The sequence below is a fragment of the Eubalaena glacialis genome, chromosome 9 (assembly GCF_028564815.1).
Source record: "Eubalaena glacialis isolate mEubGla1 chromosome 9, mEubGla1.1.hap2.+ XY, whole genome shotgun sequence".
NCBI classification, from domain to species: Eukaryota; Metazoa; Chordata; class Mammalia; order Artiodactyla; family Balaenidae; genus Eubalaena; species Eubalaena glacialis.
The window spans coordinates 114026915-114046443 of record NC_083724.1 but is presented as its reverse complement, the minus strand read 5'-3'; the positions used below and the strand labels follow the sequence as shown (position 1 = coordinate 114046443).

General features: G+C 40.9%; 1 protein-coding gene across 5 annotated transcripts in view; it reads left to right on the top strand.

The window, feature by feature from the left end:
- The window catches only part of CCDC25 (coiled-coil domain containing 25), a 60441-nt gene that overhangs the window by 20237 nt on the left and 20675 nt on the right, over nt 1-19529 (top strand). For 2 of the 5 annotated variants that reach the window (XM_061200731.1, XM_061200735.1), the window contains exons 5-8: nt 355-430; nt 4481-4590; nt 4790-4992; nt 13942-13987. In XM_061200731.1, coding sequence (XP_061056714.1) covers nt 355-430; nt 4481-4590; nt 4790-4992; nt 13942-13987 — 435 coding nt within the window. Of the gene's footprint in view, nt 1-354; nt 431-575; nt 1099-4480; nt 4591-4789; nt 4993-13941; nt 13988-18043; nt 19428-19529 lie in introns of those variants that run through there. The other 3 variants (XM_061200734.1, XM_061200733.1, XM_061200736.1) reach the window with 3 other exon arrangements.

Genomic DNA, 19529 nt, shown 5'->3' with positions numbered 1-19529 from the left:
CTCAGCTAAGAAGACTTCCCATTGCCAAAAATAGGCACCATTTCTCCACAAGGTTTCTAAAAGTAAGAAAGAGAAGAGGGAAAAATTACTCAGACATAAATACAGTTAATATTTTAGTGGTTTTCTTTCATACCCTGTTTTTTTCCCCACTTAATTAAGTCAGGATTTTCCATATTACTGCCTTCTCTTAAACATTTCCACAATGGACTTCATTTTTCAGTGTTTTGAAATACAGTTGAAGAGCCCCTGCTTTTAATAAAATTGTGCCTAGTAAGGTAGCAAAGCCCTATAAAAGTGCTCCAGTATTGATCAGTAACAAGGTAGTGGACCATTTGGTTTATTCTTGTGTTTCAGGGGGAGAAAATAGAAGATATTCCAAAGGAAGTACTGATGGACTGTGCCCATCTTGTGAAGGCCAATAGCATTCAAGGTCAGTTTTCTTAGAGGTGTTTTCAGAATTAGCACCGCTTTCTCTGTGTCTGAAATGGATTATATCTTAGAGAACATATTACTGACTTTGGCTTGAGTCAAGGGAATGACATGTAATATGCCTTTCCCCTGTTTTGTTCTTTAAGGTGGCAGTTGCACTACCTGTCAGAGAACTGAAAGCCAACCTCCCTGCCCCTCTAATTTTCATGGCCCCATCTCAAGTCTTTTTTACCCTGTTTTCTTTACCTTGAATAGAAAATTGTCTAGGGCTTCCCTGGTGGCGCAGTGGTTAAGAACCCACCTGCCAGTGCAGGGGACACGGGTTTGAGCCCTGGTCCGGGAAGATCCCACATGCCGCGGAGCAACTAAGCCCGTGCGCCACAACTACGGAGGCTGCGCTCTAGAGTCCACGTGCCACAACTACTGAAGCCCGTGCACCTAGAGCCCATGCTCCACAACAAGAGAAGCCACTGCAGTGAGAAGCCCGCACACCGCAACTAGAGAAAGCCCGCACACAGCAACAGACCCAATGCAACCAAAAATAAATAAATAAATAATTAATTAATTAATAAAAGAAAAGAAAAGAAAAGAAAATTGTCTAGACCTGCCTACCCCTAAGGTTACTTGTAGAAAGACTTTTGGAAATTACATTATGTTAATTGCCAAGCAAGAGATGTGTCTCATGGCTTTATTTGTAATGTTGTTTGATGTGTTTGTTTCCATTATTTGTTACTAGATTCTAGAACCCAAGTCTCCCAATTACTCTTTCCTACTTTTTCTTTCTTTCCTTCTCTCCTTCCATACTTTCTTCTCCCTGTAAATTGTGATGGTATCAAGTCCGTTGATCTTGTTATCTCCCAGAGAATCTTAAATAATATGTCTAGGGTGATGCATTAGAATCAGTATTTTTACAGTGCTCTCCAGGTGATTCTAATGTGCAAAGAGTGTTGAGACAATTGGCCTCCATGTTTTAAGTAGGACCTGTAGTATTGGCCTTGGTGCTGGTTTAGTTCTACTGTACAAGATTTAATTTGTCAAGTCAGTATAGGTCAAGAAGGACAGTTAATGGAGTGGAGGTGGCAGTTATAAAGGGGAGCTGGGTGATGGTATTCTGCTAGGAATGAGCTAGTAGACTGGATTTTAGTTGTAGGACATGGACCTAGATAAGGTAGAGGTAAGTTTGGTTTGATATAAAGTTGAGGGGTGATCCAGAGGGTTCGGAAAAAATATGGTTTGCATAGAAGATAAGCATGGGGCAGACACAGAGCTGACAGCAGGTACCGGGAGCTGGTGATTATAGGAGAAGAGCTGGGCAGTGTGCTCCCTCCCCCATCACTTAGTCCGCGTTTTCCTGCATCTCACTCGGCAGCTTTACTGAATCAGGTGCTTAGTCAAGAAACTGGAAGTCTTGTCTTAACAGAGCCATTCATTTTCAACTCCATAAATCATTAAATTGCAGTTAGTTTTAGGACATTCCATTTTTATGAGTAGAAGAAGAGCTCCTCAGATTTCCAGTTAAAATCTTTGGTTATGGAAAGAAAAATAATGAAAATTGAAACTACGGCATTATCCTCCTTCCTTGTGTGTTGCAACCTCTTTAATGTGTTTTCGTGCCCCTGGCTAGCAGATGTGAATTTATTAAAAGAGCTTTGGACTCATTATTCTTGGCCCGGCCTCTTTCTTCTTAATCCCTTTATAGTTTACCAGTTCTAAAGAAAACAGAAAAGAGGAAGAGTCATTGAATCACTGAATCACTCTTCTCTCCTCTTCAGCCTTCCACAGGGATAGCTCACTCATAAGGAGCTTAGCCCAGGCGTCTCACTCTCAGGAGTCAATAGCAGAGGATGCTGAGGAGTGAAGAAGATTGTCTTTGCTGTGAGATTTGCTAAGTACACTACATTTGCGTCACTGTGTTATTAAAATATTTCCCTCTCTGGTTGACCACCTTCAGCGCTGTTTGTCATCATAGAATCTGGTCAGCCTCTTCTTTATTCATTTTATAATCTCTTGCCAGATTAAACTTTCTAAACGCTTAGACACTTTCTGTGACACCCTTCACCTTGTCTCTACAGTTAAACCCAAACTTCCTAAGCTGTCATTTAAGCATCTCTGATCTGAACACAGACTTTGTTTCCCTTCATGTATTTCATACTCCAGCCAAAGCAAATATTTGCTGTTTTCCTACTTTGTGCCTTTGCTTGTATTGTGCCCTCTGCCCTCAATGTTACACTCCTGCTCAGTCATCACATGTCTAGATTCGAGCTAAGGTTCAAGGGCTACGCTGTAGTTATAGTAATAGTAATAACAGCTGGCATTGAATGTTAATTACATGCCTGGCACTGTGCCAAGAACATTACAAATTGTTCATTTATCAACTCTACTGAATTAAGATATTACTTTCATTTTATAGATGAGGAAGCTGAATTTAAGAAATTAAGAATTAAGAAACTTAACCTCTCCCACGGAGCCTTTTCCTTCCTCCAGCTTTGAGTGACCACTGCCCTCTCTGAACTCCCTTAACTCTTTACCTGTATCTTTCCAACATCACTTGATGACTTCTAATTTTCATTGAAATTATTTATGTACTTATCTGCCTTCCTTTAATCTTCAAAGGCAGGATCCATTATCTGATCCATGTTTTATCTCCCGCAGTGCCTTGCACGTGGAGATTTTTTTTTTTGACTTAATTTTGAAAAAAATTTCAAACCTACAGAAAAGTTGCAAGAAAATTTAGAATCAACAGTTTTTCTGTATTTGTTTGCCTTCTCCCTGTAATTCACTCAGTGGTTTTTTAGCTGAACCATTTGAAAGAAAATCACAGGCATCGTGACCGTTCAGCATGTCCTAAGAAGTACATTGTCTTAAGTAACTGCATTACAGTGATCAAATTCAGGAAATTTAACATGGGTAGAATACTGTTATACAGAGTCCATATGTAAGTTTTGTCAGTTGTCCCACTACCGTCACTTTATAGCATTTTTTTTTTTTTTGGTTCCAGGATCATACATTCTATTCACTTGTCATGTATCGCTGGTCTCCTTTAATCTGGACACTTCTTTGTCTTTCAAGACGTTGACACTTTTAGAGTGGAGACCACTTTGGGTTGGTCCAATGCTTCCTGTTCAGTAGGACCACATTACGCATTTTGTGGCAGGAATACTGCGTAAGTGCAGTCTTGTGCATTACGGTCAGGGGCACATGCTGCCAGTTTGCCTCATTTTTGGTGATGTTAACTGATCGCTTAGGTAAGGTCGTGTTCACCAGATTTCCCCAGTGTACGTGGTCATTTAATAAACATTGAAATGTATTGCCATCTAATTCGGAAGGGCCTTAGAGAGCACTGGACCAGTGATTAAACTGTGATTCTCAGAGCCGCCTGGGGGGCTGTCAGGGGTGGAGGGGAAACGCGAAGTGGGGCTGGTGAGGGGGGAGGAGGAGGAGTGAGCAGGATACCTGGCACCCCTTTCCTCCGGAGCATCTCTGCTTTGATTACTTTGTTATGTTTTCTTTGGTAAAAGAGGTTCCACGGCTAAAGAAATAAAAACCAAAAAGCTCTACTAAACTAGTCCGGTTTCCTCATGTTTCAGATGAGATGCCAGGAGCCACGGGGGTTTTCCCAAAGCCACACAGCTGGTTTGTGGTAGTGCAGGGTAGAATCCGGTGTCTTGAATCACTTTATCTTGCTGCTTAACCTTTATTAGATCAAGGGCTCCTTTGAGAATCTGAGGAAACCTGTTTGGTCCTTTTCTCTTTAAAAACACATACAATAAAATTTGCATTCAATTTTAGAGAGTCTCAAAGATCCCTGAAGCTGATCTCTTGACCCTGCTTTTCATCAGAGTACTTTAGCTTGAATTGTTTGTCGGCTTTCCCATTTGCCTTTGTGGGTGGCTTCTTTTTAAAAAAAAAGTATTTTGTGGTTTGAAACACTTGGTGGCTTGTTCATTCTCAGCCTTTTCCTTTGTTGGATTATGGTGACTTCATTGTGGGTGAGGGGACGCATTGCTCAGCGTCCTCCTGCCCACATGTTGAGGACAGTCTCTCTTGGCAGGCTGCAAGATGAACAACGTCAATGTGGTTTATACCCCTTGGTCTAACCTGAAGAAAACGGCCGACATGGATGTGGGACAGATAGGCTTTCACAGGCAGAAGGACGTAAGTGTGAGCATCACCGGAGGTGGCAGTGCCCTGGCGCTGAGTGGGTGTCTGTCTCTGCTGTTGAGGGCTCAGCATGATGTCTCTTTCCTAAAGGGAATCAAGCTGGGTTGCTAAGCTGCTGGAAAGCCCTGCCCTATTCTGGGGGGGCGGGGGGCAGGAAACATAAAGATTCAGTATCTTTTTTCCCTCCATCTCCCTCAAGGTGAAAATTGTGACAGTAGAGAAGAAAGTGAATGAGATCCTGAACCGATTGGAAAAGACCAAAATGGAGCGGTTCCCAGACCTAGAGGCAGAGAAAGAATGCAGAGACCGTGAAGAGAGGAATGAGAAGAAAGCCCAGATTCAGGAAATGAAAAGGAAAGAAAAGGAAGAGATGAAGAAGAAGAGGGAGATGGACGAACTTAGGTATGTTGGAGCTAAGGTACTGACGTTGCCCTTGGAGAGTCTTCACTGCTGATTTAATTAGGGATTAACCCTTAAGAATGGTACAGTTGGCCCTGTGTATCCACGGATCCAGTCAACCATGGATCAAAAATGTTTGGGGGTGGAAAAAATTCCAGAAAGTTCCAAAAAGCAACACTTGAATTTCCCTTGTGCTGGCAACTATTGACATAGCATTTACCTTTATGACTATTTACATAGCATTTACAGTGTGTCAGATATTATAAGTAATCTACAGATGATTTAAAGTATATGGGAGGATGTATGTAGGTTATATGCAAATACTATGCCATTTTTATAAGGGACTTGAGCATCCGCAGGTTTTGGTATCTGAGGGGGGTCCTGGAACCAATCCCCCATGGATTCCGAGGGACAAGTGTATTCTGGTATTCTGGTAGATGAAGGGACATATAACAAGCTCCAAGTCTTAAATGAGTTAGAATAAGGCATTTATGCTAATGTGTTGGTCAAATGAATTGCCCTTTTATAGGGGCAGGATATGAGAGTGTACGAAATAAAATAGCTAATTTTAATCTTAGATAAACCATTATAGGTTATCTTTAGAATTTGGTTTGTAAACATCTTCAGGGAAAGAAGAGATACTATATTGAGTGTTTTACATTAGCTATGGTATTTGAGTGAAATTGTCTCAGCTCTAAAGGCCAGTGCTAGTAACTCTTAAAAGCTGTTTTTAAAACCTCTTTTTTATAGATTTCGAAAGTGTAAAGTAATTAATGTGGAGAGGCCTGCTCCAAAACACAGCATTTTTAAACAATAAATAGTAGTTAAAACACATCTTGGATCCTGAAATTCTAGTGTATGAGGCCATGAAAATACTGATTATATTAGTTTTCTATTGTTACTATAACAAATTACCACAAATTTAGTGGCTTAAAATGACATAGATTTATCATCTTACAGTTCTTCATGTTAGAAGTTCAAAATAGTTCTCACTGGGCTAGAATCAAGGTGTCTGCGGGGCTGTGTTTCTTTCTGGAGCTCTAGGAGAGAATCTGTTTACCTTCAAGCTCCTAGAGGCCGCCCACACTCCTGGGCTTGTGACTCCTTCCTCATCTTCAAGGCCAGCAACGGTGCATCTCTCTGCCCCTTCATAGTCACAGCCCCCTCTCTGACCACAGCCTTCTCTGCTTCTAAGGACCGATGTGATGACATTGGGCCCACCCAGATACTGCGTGATAATCTCCCCATCTAAGATCTTTTTTTTTTTTAATTTTAATTTTATTTTAAAATAATAAAAATTTATTCAGTTTTGTAAATTGAACATCAAACCTCTTTTAAATTAAATTTAAATAAGTGAATCGGACACAAATGGAGAGAAATCACAGGAACTCTATTAACAGAAAGGCAATGAATTCTGGAATCTATTGATTTTTAGAAAAATAGTGCCGAGTAGTAGCTGGACAGCATTCCGGGCACTTTCATTTCAGCATCTTCCGAGAAGTCCTTGCAAATGTCATTTATCTCAATGCTCGCAGGTTCACAAGAACTTCTAGAGATGAACTACTTTTCTCTTCCTGCTTGTATTACACAATGAACCATTGTACTTTCATCATCTTACCTTATCCACTCTCTTTTTCCATTCCTCATTATTATTCACCAAGTCAGATTCCATGCCTTTTCAGAGACTGCCAAGTTATCAGCTCCATTCTCACTGTGTCAAGCAGTCTTCATGACAATTTATAGTCTTCTCCTCTTTATTACAGCTCTAAATTTACATAGGGTGAAGTCTAAAGAAGATATGAGCTTTGTTTTTTGTATAGTTTTATGTTTTTTGGTTTTTTTTTTAACCTCTTTATTGGAATATAATTGCTTTACAATGGTGTGTTAGTTTCTGCTTTATAATAAAGTGAATCAGCTATACATATACATATATCCCCATATCTCTTCCCTCTTGCGTCTCGCTCCCTCCCACCCTCCCTATCCCACCCCTCCCCATCTAAGATCTTTAATTAAAGTCCCTTCTGCCATGTGAGGTAACATATTCGCAGGTTCTGGAGATTAGGACATAGACATTTGGGTAAGATCATTATTCTGCCTACTGTAGTGACTCTCTATAGATGCACAGTACTATACCTGAAGGGGCCTCAGTTTTTCTTTGAGAAAGAAGGAAATTAATCCTGCCACTTGTAGTCACAGAATTCCTAGATTTTTTTCCACTATTTTCCATAGATTTCATTTGTGATAAGTATACCAAAAAAAAAAAAGTTATTGATTCCTTTGGGAAGGGTATAGGATCACTATGAGCCGTCTTGCCCTGTCCTGACCTAGTTTCCTTGGAATACCCTGGATTATTAGAAAGATCATTGGGCCAGAATGGAGGCTTTATGATCAAGCACTGGTATTTATTCGTTATCCATATGCACGCGTCCCTGTTGGGGGTTCTGCTAAAACAGGGTGAGTGACTTCATTTACAATACAGTATTCAAATGGAGAACTCCGGAAGTGTTACCCCAAGTTATAAGCTGCCAGCATGAGACAGACTGATGCAGAGATTTAAACGTTCAATTTGACGTAGAATTGTGAGTCCATTTTGTGTTGTGAGTGAAAGACAAATTACCAACACCATTAGTTTCGAGAAATGTGTGGAATTTTGAGTGATACAGGATTTAGACTAGTTTATTCTTTTTGTTTTTAGTGCGAAGTGGAGAAAAAATTGAAAACATGCCTTTTTGTGCCTCTTAAAACTCTGCCGTAATGTTGTTTAGAGACATAATGTTATATGTTAGAAATATAATGTCACTTAATTTACTTACAACATTTTTTTTTAGACTTGTAGGCTCTTTATTTTTTTATTTTTATTTTTTTAATATTTATTTATTTCACTGCGTCGGATCTTAGTTGTGGCCCTCAGGATCTTTGTTGCAGCGTGTGGGCTCTTAGCTGTGGCATGCATGTGGGATCTAGTTCCCCGACCAGGGATCCAACCCAGGCCCCCTGCACTGGGAGCGCAGCATCTTACCCACTGGACCGCCAGGGAAGTCCCTACTCATAACATTCAATAAGAAAGATTAGCTAACATTTTTGGACACTTGTCATCTGCCCAACACTATATTGTGCTTTACTGCATTATCTCATTTAATCCTAACAATAGCCATGTGAGGCAAATGTTTTTATCATCTGCATTTTGTAGAAGAGGAAACTGAGACTGAGGAGCAGTTAAGTAACTCGCTCAGAGGCACGTAGCTCGTCTCAGTCTGATTCTCAAGCTCACACACACTGTTACCACTCTCTTCTGCCCTCTGTTCAGTCTATTCCGCAGCTTCTGTGAAACTCCAGCAAAAAGCTCTAAGCTTTGGACATGTTCTATAACCTGTTTTTATACATTTGCAGTGCTAGCATCACTTTAATTTCTGTCTCTGACTCTTCCACCCGAGAGATCAAATGCTATGCCTACAAAATCTTCTCATTCTGAAGTCTTTCACTTGCCTTTCTGACAAGGAAAATACCATTAAATTTCACCAACAGTTGATTCTTTTGTTTGGACCATCTGGTAAGGAATGTCCAATTTAATTGCTGTGCTAGCTGAAGGAAATTGACTTTTGAGTCTTCAGGGGATTCTACAGATAAACTGAGAAGATAGTCTCATCCTGGACAGTATCCCCAGTGCTTCCAGATGATTTCAGGGAAGAAATCCTTAACAGCCTCACACCCAGAAGATATCCAACTTCTTTCCAATTCTAAAGCCATTATTTAGACTCTAGACTCCTTTTTTCAACTTTCTGAACAGGAATGGCAGTAAGCTTTTCATTTCTAATTTCTACCAGGAGAAAAAAAATGGATGGAATTGTCATTGTATAGTCCAGGTTCTTTGAGCTCTAGTCAGGAGTATATCCATTAGCCTCAGGTTCAGAACAGAACAAAGCCCACAACACAGAAGGCACCAACTTCCTTCTCAGATGAAAAGAGCAGCAGCCCCTGGAGACAGAACTCCCATCTTGTTCTTGCAAATGAGTGCTTTACCCTTGTCCTCGGTGTGCAGAAATTCCAGTGATCTGATCATGTAGATAGGTCTACATAAAGATCATCCTTTTAGGTAGTTTTTTAAAGAAATATTTAGATTGTTTGGGAGGATGCCAAAGTGTGGAGGCTAAATGGTAGCGGTATATTAACATCTTTTATTAACCATTTTATTCATTCACACAGTAATGAAAAGTTCCCCTTATTTAGGCTTCACATATTAATTCTCACTTACCCATCTTGTTCGTTAGCTCTTTAGACAGCTTTTTAGCTCACACTTGCCCTGTCAGCCTAGGATCTCATGGGATTTTAGTTTAGAGAATCTTTGTATAGGGTTAGGTGTAGGGAGGAAGCCTCACATGGCATGTTCTTTCCGTACCTGCTACACTGTAAGCCATACATAGAGTAAGAGGATGTAGCAGAAGAGAGTCTGCATAGGTTTTGGAAGTACAGGTGCTGCGGGAGAGTGTCCGTGGCTCCCTGCAGTGTGTCGTAGTCAGTCTCATCTCAGCAGTTGGATTCACGGTTACAGCCTGCTTACCTGCTGTGTTTATTTATTTTTTTAATACATCTTTATTGGAGTAAAATTGCTTCACAATGCTGTGCTAGTTTCTGTTGTACAGCAAAGTGAATCAGCTGTATGTATATATATACCCATATCCCCTCCCTCTTGCGCCTCACTCCCACCCTCCCTATCCCACCTCTCTAAGTCGTTGCAAAGCACCAAGCTGATCTCCCTGTGCTATGCATCTGCTTCCCACTAGCTATCTGTTTTACATTTGGTAAGTGTATATATGTCACTGCTACTCTCTCACTTCCTCCCAGCTTCCCCTTCCCTCCTGCCCCCTGCCCCCATATCCTCAAGTCCATTCTCTATGTCTGCATCTTTATTCCTGCCCTGCCACTAGGTTCATCAGTACCATTTTTTTTTTTTAGATTCCGTATATATGCGCTAGCATACGGTATTTGTTTTTCTTTTTTCTGACTTAATTCACTCTATATGACCGACTCTGGGTCCGTCCACCTCACTACAAATAAGTCAATTTCGTTTCTTTTTATGGCTGAGTAATATTCCATTGTATATATGTGCCACATCTTTATCCATTCATCTGTCGATGGACATTTAGGTTGCTTCCATGTCCTGGCTATTGTAAATAGTGCTGCAGTGAACATTGTGGTACATGTCTCTTTTCGAATTATGGTTTTCTCAGGGTATAATCTTGTATTCACTTACTTGGCTTTTGTCATACTGTAACAAACATTTATTAACATCAAAATCAAGCTCACCATGTGAACATTGAAACCGGAAGAAATAAGCAAGTCAATAACAGATCAGAAAAGACCAAGGGTAGGGCCTAAGTTTACCTGAGATGGGGATATTTAAAAGTTGGGAGTCTCAGAGATCAGAATTGGAACCTGAGGTTCAGGTGATTGAAGTCAGGAAAGTACAAGACCCAGGTAAGATGGCAAGTCACAGGTAAGCGTGTCGTCAGTCTGAGAATTGGCATGAACTTGATTTGGGGGCAGAGATTACTTTAGCAAGGAGGTTAATGTGTGAAAGGTTATAGCTGATCAGTGGCAAAGCAGGAATTCAAACTCAAGTCCGTAATTCTGAAGTCCACACTTCTACTGTAGCTTGCTGCCTGTGAGGCAAAGAATGCCCAGGTTGGCAAGACCTGAGTCAAGGTGATTCAAAGGCAAATAAAAGAATGAAAAATTAGGTACATTGGAGAGTGACTTAAAAGGTTTTGTTTAGTCCAGAATTTCATGCTGTAAGTGCTAAGGAACCACTGTAGGTTTCCTGGGATATTAGGAAGAAGAAAACTTGTCAGAAGGGTTTATTGACGACGTGTCAAGGAGGTAATGGTGAGACCAGTGATTGAAAGGATGGTATGGTCAGGTGTGGAAGTGGCTGCTTTCACTGTACCTCCTGTTGTTTCTCTCTCACACACTACTGCTGCTGCCTTCCATAAATAATGCTGTGTTGTGCCATAGGTCTTTGTTTTAATGATAAACTCCTTCAAAGAGGCACTTCTGCATTCCTGTATCTCCTTGATTGTGACCCTGTGCTTTGCACATGCAGTGAGTGACTCGTCAGTACATTACGGATGAATAAGTAACTGAGATTAGCTTCCCTTGATACAGTGATGCTTGAGCTAAGATCCAAACTATTTTGCTAGTTAAAAGGGCAGGGGCGGTGGAAAGAGTACCGGAAGCAGAAGGAACTGTGTGTGCAAAGACCACAGCACAGGACTAAAAGCTGACCCAAATGTCTGGAGCAGCAGGGGTGAGGAAGCCCGGGGATCAAGGGCTAGTCCAGCAGGGCCTTGTTGGTCATGTGTGTCTTTAGGCTGAGGGTTTTGTGAGGTCATTGGAGAGTGTTAAGCCAGGGGTACTGTGAAAAGGTTTGTGTTTTGGAAAGGTCATGTGACTGACCTGATTGGAAAGGGCGCCAGGTAGGGGTGTGGCTAGGCCAGTAGCTGTCCACATGACAGAGTTAGTCACTTGGGCTGTGGTGGTGATGTGGAGGTGGAGAGAACTGGACCAGTGAGAAATAGTTTCCTGGATAAAATTACAGGATTTGAAAATAGATTGGATTCAGAGGAGGGGCAGGGAAAAGAATGACTGCGGGGATTCTGGGTTGTGAAATGGAATGGATAGCGATGCTGTTCTTTGAGCTAGGAAATGCTGGAAAGGCACCAAACTGTTTTTGGTTGGGGGGAAGACCATGAGTTGGGTATGGACCTAGGAATCTGAAAGTATCTTTGAGGCATCCCCCGAAAAAGTCAGACAGGCAGTTGGATTAATGGGATGGAGCTCAGAGGAGGCGTGTGGCCTAAAGAAGGGTAATTTGTGTGTTGCTTTCATATGAGTGGGAATTCGGACCCTGTGGTTCCTGAACCTGGCTCGTAGATGCCCGCAGCTGGGCACTTGAAGATATTTTAATCTTCACAGGTGATTTTAAGATACAGCTGGAAGTGAGGTTCTCTGCTCTTAACTACTTTTTCATCAGCATGGCTTTCTCTTTCTGCTCATGCAGCTTATTGATCCTGTCTGTCCATTTATACCTTATCGATACCACTGACTCTTACAAGCATCATTACTGTCTCTCTCTGCGTGTCTCCCAGCTCATTGTCTGTGTCCGTGACAAGTCTCCTTCCCTCTGGTCCTCAGTTTCCAGTTTCTACAGTTCATATTTACTTGTTTGTCCCGCCATCGCTTCAAGTGTGACATTGTCCTAAACCAAGTACATCTTCTTTGCAACATTTTCCCATTTCTCTCAGTTGTAACATTATTTCCTTCAGATCACCCATGCTAGAAACCTTGGTGTCATCGTTGATTCCTCTCAGATTTATCCCTTCTTACCAGCACAGCCGTTAACCCCTTGCGTTCATGCCCTCGAGGTGGGATATTGCGGTGGACTGGAGCACAATGGCCTGAGTATAAGCTTGAGAGTCAGATCTGGGTTCAAAACCTCTCTCCCCACTTCTTTGCTGTGACACCTTGGACAGCTTCCGTAACTCCTGTGTGTACGGTGGGCCTGCTGCTATCCCTTGCCTTAGGAGGTGGTTGTGGGGATGAGCAGTAATGTATGAAGCACATAATACAGGTCCTAGCAAGTAAAGGGTCCTTGGTAAATGGTAAGTACCGTTGTCATTAACTGGTGTCCTTGCCTTAATTGCCCTTCTCCCTCTCTTCTCTCTGCTACAGATTACTCTATTTTTTTAAATTTATGTTTTAAAAATATATTTATTTGGTTGCACCGGGTCTTAGTTGTGGCAGGCAGACTACTTAGTTGCGGCAGGTGGGCTCCTTAGTTGCGGCACACGGGCTCCTTAGTTGCGGCTCACGGGCTCCTTAGTTGTGGCTCTCTGGCTCCTTAGTTGTGGCTTGCGGGCTCCTCAGTGGTAGCTCGCCGGCTCCTTAGTTGTGGCATGCAAACTTTTAGCTGCGGCATGCATGTGGGATCTAGTTCCCTGACCAGGGGTCGAACCCGGGCCCCCTTCATTGGGAGCGTGGAGTCTTAACCACTGCACCACCAGGGAAGTCCCCGGATTACACTTTTTAAAACACTGGTATTACGTGGTCTTGCTTTCCTTTGTCTCTTTATGTATTTTTACTAGAACTTTTTATGTAGCCACTACTGAATAGGTCTTATTTCCTTTCCTGATAAGCTTTTTGGGGTTAGGCTTTGTCTTATTTATCATTTTCTCGTTTCTTCCCATTCCGTTTTCTCCCCAGGCTTAGCGCAGGGTCTTATACGTCATGGATATTTAATAAATACTTGTCGAATCTCATCTCCACTTCACCGTGTACTGCGGCTTCCTGCTGATCACACTGCTGTGACTCACAGGGTTAGGACAAGGTGACTTAGCCCCACACATCCGGCCTGATTTCCCACTACTTTGCTTTCAGACTCCACTTGAGTTGGTTTGAAATGTCATTGTAAGCACCATCTCTTTTCCTTTGCTCATGCCGATCTCTGCATCTGCCCTCCTCAGTCATCCTCCCTACTTGTCAGGCTCAGTTTGGGTTACACGTCACCTGAGAAGAGCACCCCGACAGCCCTTTCCACACTAATGTGTTTCTTCTTTTGAATTCCTGTAGATCTATAGTCTGGACAGTGTACTTCAGCTCTGAATCATGTCTGCTCTTGACTATAGATGAAGTTCCTCATCTGAATAATGCCACCACCTCACTGTTATTGTGGAAGTGACATGATATGAGTGAGCAAGCGTGTTTGTAAACTATAAAGTGTAGTGCACATGTTATTTATTGTCAGAGATATTTATCCTTTATATGTTGCAATCTCCTTGAGCTCAGCAGGGATTATATTTTCTTCGAAAGGCCCTCAGCATTGCTAGATACCTGGTAAAGGTTCACGAGATACTTGGCAGCCAAATAACCTTACTTTAAATGTGTCTTTTCTTTTAGGAGCTATTCGTCACTAATGAAAGTTGAGAATATGTCTTCAAATCAGGTATGTTCAAGTTCTTTGCTCTAATATTGTGCCTTGAAATAATTCACTAAGTTTTTAATGACTGAGTTTCTGGCCAGTGTTGGTTCACGTGTCGCAGATGGCTTGACGTGGTTTGGCAACAGTCCTACACTCAGGTGGATTCTATTAGACATTGACCCCCCCCCTTCCCTGCGGACTTTGTCTTGTTTTGTTTTTAAGTAGGTCACCTCGTGGAAAGAGATTGTTACACCTTGTCTGTTGTGAAGTGCAGGTCTGTTAGTATTTATAGGACTTTCCCATTCCCCATTCCCCTCTTTTCTAGTTGCAGGCATGCAAAAGTGCCTTTATCTATTACTGTTCTATGTTGATGTGACCATAGATTCTATATTGTAATTGAGCGAGGACAAAATTATCACCTTCAGTTAAATGAAACAGAAGATCTTATTTGTAGTCTAAACAGCAGTATTGGTTGTCTTCATGTTCCTCAGGACCTACAATAAAGGGAAATGGTGATCCACGTTACAGTACGGAAAGGATCTTCTTAGCATCAGCACTTGGTTATTGGATTGGAACTATGGCAGGGGCTTAGTGTCCACAAGTACTGTCTTTCCCAAAATTTATTTTGAAGTGTCTGGAGATAGTACAATTTAGCTATTATTAAACAGTCTTTGCGGAAAATTGAAATTAGGTGGATATATTTGCTACGTTGAATGTTTATAGTATAGGGTACGATGCTTTAGTTCTGTGTTGTCCAGTGCACTGGGCACTCATTGCTTGTGGCTATTTAAATTACATTTAATTTGACTTAATTTAAAAATTCAGTTTCTCAGTCACACTAGCCATGTGTGGCTAGTGGCTATGATATTGGACAGTGTAGAAATAGAACATTTCCGTCACAGCAAAAAATACTATTAAACAGAACTGCTCTAGATGCTTGGAAATAACAGAATTTAAGGTCCCTTAAGGGTCACCTAGCCAAACCCCATATTCAGTACATGAATTATAATTGTTAATAGGATTTTACACCTTGTTCATATCTATATGTCCTTCTAAAAATGGATAAGAATAATATTTTTATTCCTGTCTCTTTGAAAAACTAAATTTATGAGGCTCCTTTATGAGTCAGAGATGTATCTTCATAATTTATTCCTGAAAAATTCCAGAGTAGCATTATGTAATTAAATAGAACCTTGAATGTGAAGTTTAGACACTTAAACTGTCATTTACTAATTGGATAAGACTAATAAAGTTATTTAACCTCTCAGAAGGAGTATTTATCAGCAATAAAAGGAGACATATTACTTCCTGAGGCTGTTCTGAAATTTAAACAAGGTCATGTGTGTGAAAGTTCTTCTTTGACTTAGACACTCAATATAAACGGTCATTACTATTTCTTATCCTTGTAGTCCTTAGTTGTTATTTACACACAGAGTATCAGTGTCAAAAGATGAGATGTATTTAATCCCTTCTGGAAACTATTCTTAGAAAACAGTTTAACAGTTGAGCAGAAGTCTTTAACATAACCCAAATCTAATGTCTTTGTTGTGATTGTTGTTGCTATTGAAGTTTCCTGTTATTTAGAGACAACTTTTCAGCAGAAATCTGGCACGTATATTATGTTATGACTTTAGGCATTTTCATCATAGATTTTCAAAGTTTGAATGTTGTTTTGGAATTAAGAAATAAACACACACGCGCGCGCGCGCGCACACACACACACACACACACACACACGAATATACATATGTATACAAACACCACCATATAGCTACGGATGTTAAAAGTTCCAGGATTAGGAAGTCAGATTTGTAGACCAAAGGATTATTAACCCTTCTGCCTTTCCTCTCTCCCCCATTGCTGCTACCTCTGTTCCTGAGGCCCAGGTTGGAATCGGGTTCAAATTTCTGAGGAAGTTTTGCATTGGGTGTTTCCATTCTCTCTCTCCCACAGTGGTAGGACTCACACAGCTTTTCCCCATACTTCAAAAGAATGGGCTTTCATTCTCCTTGTAACCGTCTTCTGTTAAGGGGATGCAGACCTTTTTTTGATCCACTTTGGCAGCATGATCAGTTGATTTTCAGTCAAAGGCTGGTGTTTACATAAGATATGACTTAATTTTTAATTTAGCTTATATAAGTTCATCAGGAAAAATATTAGTCTTCCACGCTGAGGTTGGTTTTAATTTTGAGTTTTTGCTCTCCTATGTAGAATAATTCTCTTCAATCTATAATTTCTTTCTAATCTTTCTAAATTAGGCATCAGGAACCATCAGCAGTTACTTTTGACATTTTATTTGCTTATCACTTTTTAAGTGGATAACAAGAAACCTATTTTGCTATGCTGAAAAACATATTGACTTTTTTTTTTTTTAAAGATGAGTGTTTATTTATTTTTTTATAAGTTTATTTATTTATTTATTTATTTATTTATTTTTGGCTGTGTTGGGTCTTCATTTCTGTGCGAGGGCTTTCTCCAGTTGCGGCGAGCGGGGGCCACTCTTCTTCATCACGGTGCGCGGGCCTCTCACTGTCGCGGCCTCTCTTGTTGCGGAGCACAGGCTCCAGACGCGCAGGCTCAGCAGTTGTGGCTCACAGGCTTAGTTGCTCCGTGGCATGTGGGATCGTCCCAGACCAGGGCTCGAACCCGTGTCCCCTGCATTGGCAGGCAGATTCTTAACCACTGCGCCACCAGGGAAGCCCAACATATTGACTCTTAAAGGGAATCTAAAATACAAAAATTGTCTAAATCAAGTCTTGGATCACAGCTATATATTTAAAAGTTACTTTAATCCCAAAACACAGATCCCCAGACACATGGGAGCTCTGCAGATCTAATGCACAGCCTTTATAGGGAGTAATTCACTTGGATTGGCCCCGAGCCACATTATCTTAGTGAGTTTTGGGGACACAAACACCCTCAGTGTTTGGCATCTAAAGCTGACCTTCAGAGTTGCAGGCTGACTCTTTCAACATCCCTAATGCTGTTATTTCAGTTTAGAACTTTCGGGCAGTCAGAGTTCTGGTGCGTGGATAGACTACAAACATTGGTTTTCTTTTTGTACAGTTATCCAAGGCATTTTTACTGTGGCCTCAGTTTGTTGTGCTAATTGAAGAGAAGCACAGAGAAGCCTGCTGAATGAAACTAGAGATCAAACCAGACTTCACAGAAATCACTGTTTTCTACCTGTTCCTCCTATTTCCCTGCCCATCTTTAATATGAGTTATTAAGGAGAAAAGCGTATAGCATACCTATAAGCGTAAGTCCTCTCCCTCTCTAACAAGTCAGGTATATAAGCAGTGGGAAAGAGAGAGAAGTCAAAACAGTGTTGTGTTCAAGTTATGACATTTTCAAGCAGATGTCCCAGAACTCACATTATTAGTGAATGTTGGCATCCAGAGCAGTTTTCTTAGGATGTGCAGTAGCTCAGAAAGGAGTTCGGGGCTCTACTTTTGTACTTGATCTTCAGGACTTGTTTACACTGTATACCACCATCATGTAAGATTTTTTTCATCAAAAGCTTGGCAAGCCAGCTAACTTGATAACTAGCCTGTAGTTTCCTGGTGACTTTTTCAGTTAAAAAAAAAGAAAAGAAAAGCCATCTTGTGAAGTAACAAATACGTGATAACCCTGAGGCTCAAAGTAATGGAATTTAGGTCAAAAATATTTTTGCATATTTGCAGCTTTGTTGGCATTAAAACATTGAGGCAGTATTTGTTTGGTTTCATTTTATGGTATATTTGTTGAAGGAAGAGTTACATTTTCTTTCGGTCACTCTTGCTACATCCTATACTAAGTCACTGGGCCTTACTTCATAATTTGGGAATCATTGGTCTCTTATTGCTGGGCAATCCAGGCCATGTAATGACACCTTAGAGAATATAGCCGCTAATCTAGCTATTCTAAACAACTAGCAATTAAAGACAGAGAAGAAATCAGTGAATTTAATTATTTTACTTTTTACTCTGAATTCTGCAGTTCGGCATAAGGAGGCTTGTTACTTAATACTAGTCGTAAATTTTTTTAATCAAGTTATTTATTTCGAAGGCTTTTATGGTTTCACTGTTTTGTTTCCTACAGGACGGCAATGATTCAGATGAATTCATGTGAATGGAGAAAAGGACCTTTTAAAGATGTGAATTTAGGGACAGTTGCAGAAGTTTTGATTTCATCTGTGTTCTGAGTCATAAACAACAACCAACCAAAATAATATTCTACAAATATTACCAACTTTGGAGTTAAAAAAAATTGTTCCCTTTTCTGCTCTCAGAAAAGGAGCAGATAAATACACACACACACACACACACACACGTATACAAGATAGTTGGACTTGAAGACAGCATATAACTTTAGGAAAGTGAAAATATTTTTGCCAGAGCATGTCCTGGTACCTCATGAAGGTTGGCTGCCCTTGTTCTTGGAATGTTCCCCTCACCCTTGATTTCCTGATAGGAAAAAAAAAAGCATGGGTTTTGAAGGTGATAGTGATATTTTCAGAAGGTTGCTGGCTTCAATGGTCATGTCCCATTGTGCCATCTGAGTCTGTTAGCAGAGCTGCCCTCAGCTCTCAGCTTGTCCAAGCTTCCACGTGCTACATCCTTCCTTTTCCCATTGAGAGCCTCCATCCAGGTACCATCAGACTTAAATAAATAGTTGGTGTTAATCAAGGTTGGGCCTTATGGCGGATTTTACCTGAGCACCAAGTAACCCCAGCTGCGTATATTAAACTTCAGGCTCCAGAGTCATTTCTCAGCACTGAGGGGAGAAATAGGAAAGGATGCTCTGTGAATCATTTTGAAGATGTAGGTTACCTGATTTTTGTCTTGGGATGTAGCATAAAGCACAAGTCTACTTGGCAGTTATGGTTTTAGAAAGAATTAAGCATTTCACTAACCAGCCAAGTAGTTTATTTACCTTGAAATAATATTTATTTTGAGTTAGAACCCCAGAGTTCAGATTTCTCAATTGTAGACTCAGTAACTTAATATGTAGCAGTCCTACCCATCTGCACCACCTGCCCTCCAGGATGATTCTGAATAGAAGATATATTTTTATTATAGCCTGCAAGGCAACCCGTGTGGCAAGAGACAAGACAAGACAATGAAAGGGGAAGGCACAAAGCCTGCAGGTCAGAAGGCATGCAGATGCACATTTTAACCACACGCAGAGTCTGCAGCTGTATTCTAACCCAGCAAAAATATCTCCTCCAACAGATATTCCACCTGTAACAGCACTTTGGAGTGGCGGGTAAAACCACAAGACTTCAGGGTTTCTGTTTATCCCAAGTTGGTGTATGGGGTTGAACTGGAAGATTTCCTGAGACATAACTCGGCCAAATTGTGAGAAGGGGTGTGGGAGATGACTCCAGAAATTTGTGATTGTGTGTGTATATATGTCCAGTCATTTTCAGCCTGGAGTTGTGAGATGGAAATGTAATAATAAAGACTCATTTTTTTATTTGGGAGGACACTGATATATCAGTTCTTAGAATTAGCTTGTTATTTCCTTCCCCAAACTAGTTTTGAGGGTGATCGGGCTGTGAAAACCTCATCTATTATATAGGCTT